The 12,788-nt window shown below is 48.6% G+C and overlaps 1 protein-coding gene across 11 annotated transcripts in view; it reads right to left on the bottom strand.

Annotated features, from left to right (window-relative positions):
* LOC309561739 (plasma membrane calcium-transporting ATPase 2) overlaps nucleotides 1-12,788 on the bottom strand; it is a 335,901-nt gene that overhangs the window by 51,607 nt on the left and 271,506 nt on the right. For all 11 annotated transcript variants that reach the window (XM_082265742.1, XM_082265747.1, XM_082265749.1 and 8 more), the window contains 3 exons: nucleotides 5,511-5,702; nucleotides 1,708-1,921; nucleotides 1,420-1,631 (listed from right to left, as the gene is read on the bottom strand). In XM_082265742.1, coding sequence (XP_082121868.1) covers nucleotides 1,420-1,631; nucleotides 1,708-1,921; nucleotides 5,511-5,702 — 618 coding nt within the window. The remainder of the gene's footprint in view (nucleotides 1-1,419; nucleotides 1,632-1,707; nucleotides 1,922-5,510; nucleotides 5,703-12,788) is intronic.

Raw genomic sequence — 12,788 nt, 5'->3', positions numbered from 1 at the left:
ATGCCTCTATTACTAAGGTCTTTACCCCCCCCTTTTCTTGTTTTTGTTCTTTGTTCTGACTTTTTAATCATTTCTTAACCACTTTACCCCCGGAGGATTTTGCTGTCTTACGTCCAGGCCACTTTTTGCGATTCGGCGCTGTGCGACTTTAACTGACAATTGCGCGGTCGTGCGACGCCGTACCCAAACAAAATTTACGTCCTTTTTTTCCCACAAACAGAGCTTTCTTTTGGTGGTATTTGATTACCTGTGCGATTTTAACTTTTTGCGCTATAAACAAAAAAAGAGCATATATTTTGAAAAAATAACAATATTTTTAACATTTTTTTATATGAATTTCCCCCCCAAAAAATGTAAAAATCAAAATTTTTTTAAATTTTTGGCCAATTTGTTTTCTTCTACCTATGTTTGGTAAAAAAAAATCACAATAAGCATATTTTGATTGGTTTGCGCAAAAGTTATTGCGTTTACTAACTAAGGGAAAGATTTATGTCATTTTTGGTGTTTTTTTTTTTAACGAGTAATGGCGGCGATCTGCGATTTTTTTTGCGGGACTGCGACATTGCGGCGGACAGATCGGACCCTTGACTGACATTTTTGACACTTTTGGGGGTACCGGTGACATTACTACAGTAATCAGTGCTATAAATATGCACTGTTACTGTAAAAATGACACTGGCAGGGAAGGGGTTCATTTTATTGGAGAGGGAGGGGTTAATGTATGCCTGGTGCTTACTAACGTGTGTGGGGGGAGGTGACTGAGTGACACAGGGACAGATCGCATGTTGAGCTATGCTGAACCCTGCAATCTGTCACTGTTTGTCACTTAGGAGATCCGCCCGCTCTGTTTACACAAGCGTGCGGATCTCCAAACTCGATTCCCCGACGATCGGGGAAGAGCAGCGGCGATCGGCGCCGCTCCTCCCCTGGCCCGACTCCCGCTGTGACTGAAAACAGCGAGCGCCGCCTACAGGGGGAGGAGTTCAGTGACGTAGGTCTACGTCGCTGGATGGAATCGAGCCACTTTGCCGCAGTACAGTCCCAGTGACTGGTCGGCAAGTGGTTGATAAAAAATACAATTTTAATTAACAGTGCCTATAAAGTCCAACATTTTTTCTCCTCCATTTTCCTATACAGATAGAACCGGCCCTCTGAGGGCGACCATAATAGTGATGCGGCCCGCAATGAAATTGAGTTTGACACCCCCTGCTCTATATCCATGCGACTGTTCCAATGCATAACATAGCATAGTATAAGAGAAAAATCCTTCCTCCTCTTGGGAGGGCAACTCTTCCCACCAGGAGTTGGGGAGAGAAGGTGAACCAAGCAAAGCAGTTGGAGGGGCTCCTTTTATTGCTGATTACCATTGATATTGTATGTCAATATATATGTATTTTTTTCATGTATAATCAGTATTACCTGGATTCCAAAGGTGCCGATTACAATTGTGCAGAAAATAGGATTTCTGAATATGCCGTCAAACACATTGCGCTCTCCGTGGATCTTTCGTGCATTGATTTCATTGAAGAGTTGCATCATAACGAATGTGTTGAAGATGATGGTGTAATGTTCCGATGGAGGAGAGTGCAGGGGGGCATTCCTTCCACTATCGATATTAAAGATTTCTTCTCCTACAAACACAAGGTGTGTTAGGACTTATGTTAGCGCACAGAAAAATAACACCGTCTGCTATGTAAGCAATCTTACCAGCAAAGAGTAACGTGAATATCAGAGTCAGTTGGTACACGGCGTGCCCCAAAATATTTTTCATCATTGTCCGTGATATAAGAGCCTTGTTCCTTCCATAGGGTTTACGTAGCAAAAGTGACTCTGTTGGTGGTTCAGTTGCCAACGCAAGAGAAGCAAATGTGTCCATAATTAGGTTTACCCACAACATCTGCACAGCCTTAAGTGGGGAATCCTGAAAAGAGAAATAAAATGTAAAATATTATCGAACTGACTATCAACTTTATCTCATGTGACATAACCAGGGCTTTTTTTTCTCAGAGAATAGGTGCAGGAACTCCTCCCTTCCGAGTCATCCCTTGTCTCCACCCCCCCACCCACCTCCGAGCACCGTTCCTTGGTTCCACCCCCACCCACCTCCGAGCACCGTTCCTTGGTTCCACCCCCCACCCACCTCCGAGCACCGTTCCTTGGTTCCACCCCCCACCAACCTCTGAGCACCGTTCCTTGGGTCCACTCCCAACCACCCTCCAAGAACCGTTCCTTGGTTCCACCCCCCACCCACCTCCGAGAACCGTTCCTTGGTTCCACCCCCCACCCAACTCCGAGCACCGTTCCTTGGTTCCACCCCCCACCCACCTCTGAGAACCATTCCTTAGTTCCACCCCCCACCCACCTCCGAGCACCATTCCTTGGTTCCACCCCCCACCCACCTCTGAGAACCGTTCCTTGGTTCCACCCCCCGCCAACCTCCGAGCACCGTTCCTTGGTTCCACCCCCCACCCACCTCCGAGAACCATTCCTTGGTTCCACCCACCTCCGAGCACCGTTCCTTGGTTCCAGCTCCCCACCCACCTCCAAGAACCGTTCTTTGGTTCCACCCCCCACCCACCTCCAAGAACCATTCCTTGGTTCCACCCCCCACCCACCTCTGAGCACCGTTCCTTGGTTCCACCCCCCACCCACCTCCGAGAACCGTTCCTTGGTTCCACCCCCCACCCACCTCCGAGAACCGTTCCTTGGTTCCACCCCCCCACCTCCGAGCACCGTTCCTTGGTTCTAACCCCCACCCACCTCTGAGCACCGTTCCTTGGTTCCACCCCCCACCCAACTCCGAGCAACGTTCCTTGGTTCCACCCCCCACCCACCTCCGAGAACCATTCCTTAGTTCCACCCCCCACCCACCTCCGAGCACCATTCCTTGGTTCCACCCCCCACCCACCTCTGAGAACCGTTCCTTGGTTCCACCCCCCGCCAACCTCCGAGCACCGTTCCTTGGTTCCACCCCCCACCCACCTCCGAGAACCATTCCTTGGTTCCACCCACCTCCGAGCACCGTTCCTTGGTTCCAGCTCCCCACCCACCTCCAAGAACCGTTCCTTGGTTCCACCCCCCACCCACCTCCAAGAACCGTTCCTTGGTTCCACCCCCCACCCACCTCTGAGCACCGTTCCTTGGTTCCACCCCCCACCCAGCTCAGAGAACCGTTCCTTGGTTCCATCCCCACCCACCTCCAAGAACCGTTCCTTGGTTCCACCCCCCCCACCTCCGAGCACCGTTCCTTGGTTCTACCCCCCACCCACCTCTGAGCACCGTTCCTTGGTTCCACCCCCCACCCACCTCCGAGCACCGTTTCTTGTTTCCACCCCCCACCCAGCTCCGAGCACCATTCCTTGGTTCCACCCCCCACCCACCTCCGAGAACCATTTCTTGGTTCCACCCACCTCCGAGCACCGTTCCTTGGTTCCAGCTCCCCACCCACCTCCAAGAACCATTCCTTGGTTCCACCCCCCACCCACCTCCAAGAACCGTTCCTTGGTTTCACCCCCATCCACCTCTGAGCACCGTTCCTTGGTTCCACCCCCCCACCCAGCTCCGAGAACTGTTCCATGGTTCCACCCCCCACCCACCTCCGAGAACAGTTCCTTGGTTCCACCCCCCCCCACCTCCGAGCACCGTTCCTTGGTTCTAACCCCCACCCACCTCTGAGCACCGTTCCTTGGTTCCACCCCCCACCCACCTCCGAGCACCGTTTCTTGTTTCCACCCCCCACCCAGCTCCGAGCACCATTCCTTGGTTTCACCCCCCACCCACCTCCGAGCACCATTCCTTGGTTCCACCCCCCACCCACCTCCGAGCACCGTTCCTTGGTTCTACCCCCCCACCCACCTCCGAGCACCGTTCCTTGGTTCCACCCCCCACCCACCTCCGAGAACCGTTCCTTGGTTCCACCCCCCACCCACCTCCGAGCACCGTTCCTTGTTCCACCCCTTACCTGCCTCCCATTACCACCCGTTTTAGAGAATACAGAACTAAGTATCATTTTGTGGTGCTAAGTAATTTGTAGGGAATTTGTTCAGGGGAGGACTGGGCCACTGGGCAATTGCCCACCGGGCCGCTGATGCACCTCTTCTGCCACAGATATGCCCTAAGGTTTCCTGTTGAAGACAAGTAAAAAGTCCCCACTGCTGTGCAAGGACACAGTAAAACTGCGACGGGCAGTCTGGAAGCGGTTAACCGGCAATTGCTTGGTCATGCAACACTGTATCCAAATGAAATTTATGTCATTTTTATATCACAAATTGAGCTTTCGTTTGGTGGCTGCAGAGCAGGTAAATCTAGCAATTTCTTCTTTACAGGGTTAGATAGATTAAGTTTAGAATATGGCAGAGAGTAGATTTTTAGCTGAACTTCCACATTAAAAGACAGGGTGACCCTGGTTAGGTTACTAAGAGCAAGAATCCAGAGAACAAAACAAACAAAAAGAGTGCCAAACCGAAAATTGTAATCATACATTAAAGTGTAGCTAAAGGTAAAGCTTTATTTTTAGTTTTGGATAGAGTGGAAAGGGATTACACCTGTCAGGTTTTTATTGCCGTCTGTGTCCCCTGCTAGGGAGATTCCCCCTCTCTATTTGTCCTGTTTACTGTTATCACGAAAAGTGCTGAAGTAAAACAAAATCCCAAATTTTGGGTTGTCCCCAGAAAAGTAACACAAACCCCCCAAATCCTTCCTCCTGGCACAAATCATCCTCTCCTATCCCTGCACCCAACATAGGTTGGGAGCGCAAGTTCCCCTCCCAAAAAAAATCATCCCTCCTAGCACAAGCCCTCTACCTCTCAAATTTCCCCTCCAAGCACACGTCCTTTTCCCCCACTCCAAACCCCCCCCAGCACAACCCCCCCCCCATCCCTTTTCTAGCACAAATCCTCCCCCCAAATTTCCCCTTCTTACACAAATACCATCATCCCTACAAGTGCAAGTCCCCCCCCCCAAAAAAAAAAAAAGACATTTCCCCTCCTAACACAAATTCCCTCCCCCTCTACCATATCCCCTCTTCTAGCACAAACCCCCAAATCCTTTCTCCTGGCACAAATCATCCTCCCCATCCCATCACCCAACATAGGTTGGGAGCGCAAGTTCTTCCCCCCCCCAAAAAAAGTCCCCTCCTAGCACAAATTCCCTACTTCTCTACCATATCACCTCTTCCAGCATAACTCCCCCCCAAATCCCTCCTCCTGGCACAAATCATCTTCCCCCATACCGTCTACCCCACCGCAACACAAACCCCCCCAAATTACCATTCATAGCACACACCCCTAATTTCCCCTCTTAGAACAATTCTTATCCCCTGCCACTCTGCAAATATCCCCCTCCAAACACAAATCCCCCCCCCCCAAATCGCGGTGCCCCCTCTCCACCTCATATGATACAATGGCGACCAGGGCAGCCACCCCGCCTGCCCACCCCTTGTCCCGGCCCTGGCAGGAAGAGAGATTGATGATTCCAGGAAGAAGTGATGAGAAAGATCTTGTCCTCCTCACCTGGGTGATGCAGGCCCCGGTAAACGCCACGATCACAGCCACCACGTTGACAGTCAGCTGGAACTGCAGGAATTTGGAGATGCTGTCGTACACATTTCGGCCCCACATTACAGCCTTTACTATGCTGCTGAAGTTGTCATCGGTAAGAATGATGTCAGAGGCTTCTTTAGCAACATCTGTGCCAGCAATGCCCTGGAAGATCATAAAAAGGGCAAAAAATACATTAAGCAACTTTGCTGAAATAAAACATTTCACATGACATGAGATGTCAGTATATCACAAGCTTTCTCCTAGACTTATCAGCAGGGCCAGCCTTAGGTGTTCAGGCGCCCTGTGCGAGCTAATCCTGTGGCGCCCCCCCCCCCACCGCGCGCGTGACCCCCACCCCCCGCACATTTTCTTGCACTTTATTTGACTTTTCTTTTTTATGATCACTAATAACTTAGCCCCCCTTACATTAGAGACCCCTCACAGAGCCCCCCTTACATCAAATACCCCTTTACATTAGAGATCCCCACAGAGCCCCCCCTTACATCAAAGACCCCCTTACATTAGAGACCCCCATAGAGCCCCCCCTTACATCAGAGACCCCCCACACAGAGCTCCCCTTACATCAGAGACCCCCCCACACAAATCCCCCCTTACATCAGAGACCCCCACACTGAACCTCCAGGCCGCGGTCGCCGCTTACCTCCCGCTGTGCGGCTTGATCATCTGCGAGCTGTGATGGCCGCACGGCGCCCCTGTTGCCCATGGCGCCCTGTGCGGCCGCACAGCTCGCACACCCCAAAGGCCGGCCCTGCTTATCAGGAGGAGAGCTTAGGTATGACCCATGATCCAGACATCCAGTGATAAAATGTTTGCCTCTTATTTGTTGCCTACACTAACAAAGAATGGTATCTGAAAACTGGTTCCTACAGGAAAACGGACACTTGCAAACAGAGAACTGAAGGCCAGTCCTGGAGCCCTCCTACTACCAGCAAGCCTCAGTTTTCTAACAACGCTTTGCCAAGAGCATGATCATAAACACAGAGGGGTGGGACGTATGTTCCTCACTGGACTCCGAAAAATAATTTTACGGTCCTATTTTTTTCTCATCCATTGAGGAACACATAAAGTTGTTAACCTTCGGGACGCCCAAAAGCAATTCAACTGAGAGGTGGGCAACCTAGCAAACAGCTGCTTATAAGTCAAAGAAACAGCAACAGAGAACTGCTCAGAAAGCTTCCTAAAAGACCTTATGCTTGAAACTGGCATCAGATGAGGTGGCATTACCTGCTAATACTTAGAGAACATCTGATCAGAAGATCAGGTGGCTGCCTTCCAAACAACCTTGGTGAACTGGAGCCAGACAGAGGGACATAAGAGTGATGTCCTGTTTGAGGTGAAATGGAGAAACTACCTTAAGCAAGAAGGAAGTTGTGGGCATTAACCACTTAACCCCCGGAAGATTTTACACCCTTCCTGACCAGGGGGTATTTTGCGATTCGGCACTGCGTGACTTTAACGGACAATTGCGCGGTCGTGCGACGCTGTACCTAAACGAATTTGACGTCCTTTTTTTCCCACAAACAGAGCTTTCTTTTGGTGGAATTTGATCACCTGTGCGATTTTTTGATCATGCGCTATAAACAAAAAAAAGAGCGTCAATTTTGCAAAAATAATAATATTTTTCACATTTTTTTATATGAAATTCCCCAAAAAAAATGTAAAAATCAAAATTTTTTAACATTTTCGGCCGATTTGTTTTCTGCTACATATGTTTGGTAAAAAAAAATCGGAAAAGGCGTATTTTGATTGGTTTGCGCAAAAGTTATCGCGTTTACTAACAAAGGGAAAGATTTTTGTCATTTTTGTTTTTTTTTTTAACGAGTAATGGCGGCGATCTGCCATTTTTTTGCGGGACTGCGACATTGCGGCGGACAGATCGGACCCTTGACTGACATTTTTGACACTTTTGGGGTTACCAGTGACATTACTACAATAATCAGTGCTATACATATGCACTCTTACTGTAAAATGACACTGGTAGTGAAGGGGTTAACTTTATTTGAGAGGGGGGGTGGTGTGTGTCCCTAGGGGTGTGATTCTAACTGTGATTGGCTGTGGCTTGATGTGTAAGAACAGAGATCAACGGTCCTACATAGTAGAACCATATGATCATCTCTCATACACTGGGGAGAATGACAGGCGGCTTGTTTACATCAGCCGCCTGACTTTCTCCCGCTGTCACGGACGTTCGCGAGTGCCCGGCGGACATCAGGTCCGCCGGGCACACGCGCGGGGGGATCCGTGCTTGCTCCCCAGAGCCTTACAGGCTCTTTGCCTGTGAGGGGCTGACCGCCGCAGTATATGTACTTGCGGCGGTCGGCAAGTGGTTAAAGGATAAGTCCACCCTAAGGCCCCGTTCACACTGGGGCGCCGCTACTTTCCGGGGTGACCTCACAGGTCGCGGCGCGCTGCTCGTCAATGCAGGTCACTCCGGGTCGCCCCAAAGAAGCTCCGGACCCTTTTTCTAAGTCGGAGCGACTTGTGTCGCTCCTATTAGAACGGGTCCGCAGCTTCTCTGTGGAAGGCGACCTACGGCGACCTGTCAGGCGACCAGGTCGCCTGACAGGTCGCCCCTGTGTGAACGGGGGCTAAAACTTAAATCCCTGTATCTATTGATCTCCACGTTCTAACATTAAACCTATCTAGCCCTGTAAAGAAGAAATCAGTATACATACCTTTTTGAAGCCGATCTGATCCCACGTTGAGCTGTCAGCAGCCTGGAGGTGGGTGCAGAAGACACAGCCGAAACATAGTAATCATCTGCCATGGATGACTTGGTGTATTGCATTACAGGAGGTTGGTCGCTGCATTGTTTTTTGAAAAGTTTGTCATCATACCAAGCAAATGAAAAATGCTAACATATGATGATGTTTATTGGTTATCAATTACATATTTTTGCTCATTTTGTTAAGAGAGTACCTAATCGTCTGTGGTCCTGAAGAAGCGTAATGCGAAACGCGTCGGCCTTTCCAGACCAGTACAACACACGTACCTCTTGTAGTAAATTATGTATAATGCTTGCATACCCATTTGGAACTTATATGGAGTTTTTCCCCCCATTAAGAGTTCGGTTTTAATATGTTGTATGATGCATATATGCCTTTTTTGATTTGTTCTTTTAGAAAATGCCTTCAATAAAATATTAACGTTTTTAATCAAACAATTTTTTGCCTGATCAGTATGTGCCCTTAAAGTCTGCAATTTCCTGTTGTGCAACTTTTGTTGTATCAACTTCTTTTGTCATAGTAAGTCTATGGGTGACATCACATCTCATTCATTTCATAGCCGTGTCCTCTGCAGAGTTTCCGCCACTGGAGACCGGGTCGGATCGGCTTTAAAAAAAGGTAAGTATATTGATTTCTTCTTTACAGGGCTAGATAGGTTAGTGTTAGAACGTGGAGATTCATAGATGCAGGGATTTTAATTTTAGGGCGGACTTATCCTTTAACACCACCCTGTCTCTATGCAAAACCATAAAGGGTGATGAAAAAGGTACATAAACTCACCTTCAAAGGTGATGGCTACAAAGAAAACCACCATGTGAGTAAAAGTAACTCTTTACAAAATAAAAGCAGGCAGTACAGTTACAATACAATTCAATACAAGATAGATCAGAGGGAATACCAGAGAGAACCAGGATTGGATTCCATAGAACTATAGGGTAATGAACAGGGGTCCTCAGGGCCGTCTTTATTCTTGATTGGACCCTGGGCAAAAATTTTCTTGGGCCCTCTTGAATCCACTTATCAACTATTTGGGGGCTCAAGGGGCAGCTGCTTTGGGCCCCACAACAATGACTAGGCCCGGGGCAGCTGCCCCTTTGCCCTGTGTTAAAGACAGCCCTGGGGGTCCTACATTGGTTACTCCCCTGTACAAAAGTCCTAATCAAAGAGTGAGACAATCTCTAAAACAGAATAAAAATGCAGAAATCTGGCCCAAGATAGGTCTTGATAGCCGAATGCTGGTCCAGGCCCAGCTGTTTGAAGAAAATGCCTACAACCCACAAAAAGAATAAGTGTGTGTAAACCCTACAGGAAGTCTTTTTCCTAGCTTTTAGCATCATAGGAAGCACAGATTCAGATATGTCCAATCTCTCTCTGGGCTTCAGCAGCCAAGGCAACAACTATAAAGCAAAAGGCATATATTAGGCATATTGATGCCAAAGAGCACCAGAACATTCACTAGAGCAGTGATGGCGAACCTTGGCACCCCAGATGTTTTGGAACTACATTTCCCATGATATTCAACTACACTGCAGAGTGCATGGGCATCATGGAAAATTTAGTTCCAAAACATCTGGGGTGCCAAGGTTGGCCATTACTGCACTAGAGGTTCCCTGTACCTAAAGACAAATATACAGTATTGAGTTTATTGTTAAAGGCAGAGGGTCCACATCCAGCGGTTCCCCACCTTCAACCCATGTTCTTGAGCACCTCTGGGTGTAGCGAAATCTTTCACAGGTCCAGAGCTGCTGTTTGAAGAAGTCTACCTGCCAATTGTGTACGCGAGGAATGTACATGGCGGACAAGGCTGAATTGTGAAGTTCTGCCCAGGACAGGATCCAATCTCCCTCTCTTGCCACAGTAAGACCTCTTGTTCCTTCTTGATGGTTAAGTCTAACTAAATCTGGACAGGATCACCTTCCAGCAGAATAATTCAACCCTGCACCTACAGCGCCCAGGACTCCTCCCCTGGCCAGCAGGCTGGCACCTGTTGCAAGGATCTTACAAAAGTCAGAAAAAAGGGCTTCCCTGATTCCAGGGCTAGATTACTAATGGCACTTTTCCACTGCAAGTACCAGCTCGGCTCTACTCGGCCCTGCTTGGCCCGGTTTGCTTTTCCACTGCTGGTACCGCATGGTACGGTGTTGGAACGGTTTGGTATGGTTTGCTTTTCCACTAAAGTAGCACTAAAGTTAAGTGGGTGGGATAACAACGATTCTCTGACCAATCAGTGGCTAGTAGTGACAGCATGCAAAGGATTGTGGGATATGGTACCGGTATATTACCTCTTGGAACCACAATTGAGGTGGTACTGTTTTAGAGAGCCGTACCGTTCGGTTCCATGTAGTGGAAAAGCGCCGCCGTACCGTACTGAACCGTTCCTACACCGTACCATGCGGTACCAGCAGTGGAAAAGCACAAAAGTGAGCCGAACCGTTGGGTTCCATGCAGTGGAAAAGCCCCATAAGCCACCAGGCAAGGGACAACCTAGTCCTCAGTGCTAGGCAAACCAGCCTGCATAGGGACTTGTCCTGCAATGACAGAATGTAGTAGAGGTTTGGAGTGAAACTCGACAAATGGAACTGCCTCAAAGGAGGCTACCATCAGACCTCGGACTCTCATACAAAAGAGGAGAGTGGTGGACTGGAGAACTTGAATCTAAGATTGGAGAATCAGAAGTTTCTGAATACCACAAAAACATGAGTTGGCTCCAATGATAATATCTAATTTGTATTAGTGCTGAGGGCCAAAAGCTGGTCCAGACCCAGCTGTAAGAAGGAGAGGATTCATCCCATGGAGGGATTTCTAAGATGGAAGCCCTCAAACTCACAACAAGTAGAGTATGCCTTCCATGTCCTATGATAGACCTTATGTGAAGTAGTCTTTCTAACTTTTAGCATCATAGGATTCAAAGGATCAGAGATGTCTCTCAGAATCTGGGCTTCAGCAGCCATGTTGTTAAAGCCAGAGATCGTAAACTAGGATGGTCCACATCCCCGATTTACAAGTCGGATTTCTCAGCCACCAGGCCAGAGATAGCCTGGTCCTCCATGCCAAACAAATCAGTTTGTCTAGGGACTTGATTGACTTATCCCACAATAATGGAGAGTGCGTTGTAGAGGACTGGGCAAATTGGACTGCCTCAAAGTAGGTTAACATCAGGCCCAAGACTGTCAAGCAAAAGAATTGGATGACTCCTGGACTAGAGAGCTTGAATCTGAGATCAGTGAGTTTCTCTTGTGTCCAGTGCTAGACACAGATACTCCAAATGATGTCAGTTTTAGCGATCATATCTGCAGATTAAGGATCTATCCAAACCACTGTAGCATATGGACAGTCAAAGACGTTTTCTCACAGAGCCCCAGCTGACCGTTCCCTCAATGGGAGGTAGTCTAACCAGTCAGGATGTCAGGAGAGTGCAGTAGAGCTAATACTGGATCCAGTACCTTGGTGAACACCTGAGGTGTAGATGACAGGCCGAAGGCCAGGGCCACGAACTGATAATGTAGGAGCTCCACAATAAATTCAAGGAAGCACTGATGAACTGGAAAGATGAAGATATGCAGGTACAAGACCTTGATGTCCAAAGAAGCCAGAAAGTCTTCCTGGTAAAAGAAGTCATTGACAGATCCAGTGGATTGCATTTGGGATTTCTAGGCTCCAAAGAAGGCATTCAAAGCTTTTGGGATCCAGTATGATAGAGTGGATGTGCCCTTGGGTGTGGAAACGATGAACAGGTTGGAGTAAAACCCCTGAAACCATTCTTTCACAGGAACTGGGCCAATATTACATTGGTCCAGAAGACCCAAACAGGGCTCAATGGAGATCTGCTAATCTTTGCAATGACACAAAAAGGTTAGAGGTCAACAACACCAGGAGGGGGCATGGAATACAACTCTAGGATGTATCCCTGAGGTACCACATCCTGCACTCAAGCATCTGAGATACAAGCTGTCCAAGCATCCTAAAAGGTTTACAAATGCCTCCTCACTCTGCAAAGTGGGGGGCGCACCCTCATGCCTTGGAGGGATTGTTTGAGGATTTGGCAGCCTTTGAGCCCCAAGACCTTGTGATTGGATTGAGAGCCAAGCTTTAGGGATCTCGATGTAGAAGGCACAGGGTCAGAAAAAAATAAAGGGAAATTTCTTAACAGATAAATTGGAAAAATAATTTGCATTATATTCCTTAGGCTTCTTCCGCTCACTGGAGCGCGGGGCTGGGTAAGGGGCTGCACCAGCTGCCGGGCAGGCATCTGGGCACATCCCAATATTATTGTCAGGATCCTTGCAGAGCCTGGACCGGCTATGTGACTTCAGACAACAATGGGCTTTAGCCTGCTGTCGAACTAAATCTGGGACACAGAAGTGCAGAACTAAGTGCACTCCTGTGACCTCAGAAGAACGGCAAAAAAAAGCTTTTTAACCTCTTGGTGCTGAGTGCTCGCAAGTATGCGGCCTCTCCGGGGGGTGGGCCTTGGCACCGATTGGCCCCCATATTTGCGTGC

This window comes from Pelophylax lessonae (assembly GCF_965119305.1).
Source record: "Pelophylax lessonae genome assembly, chromosome: 8".
Lineage (NCBI taxonomy): Eukaryota > Metazoa > Chordata > Amphibia > Anura > Ranidae > Pelophylax > Pelophylax lessonae.
Note: the sequence above shows the minus strand (reverse complement) of the source record. Positions and strands in the feature narration are given on the sequence as shown.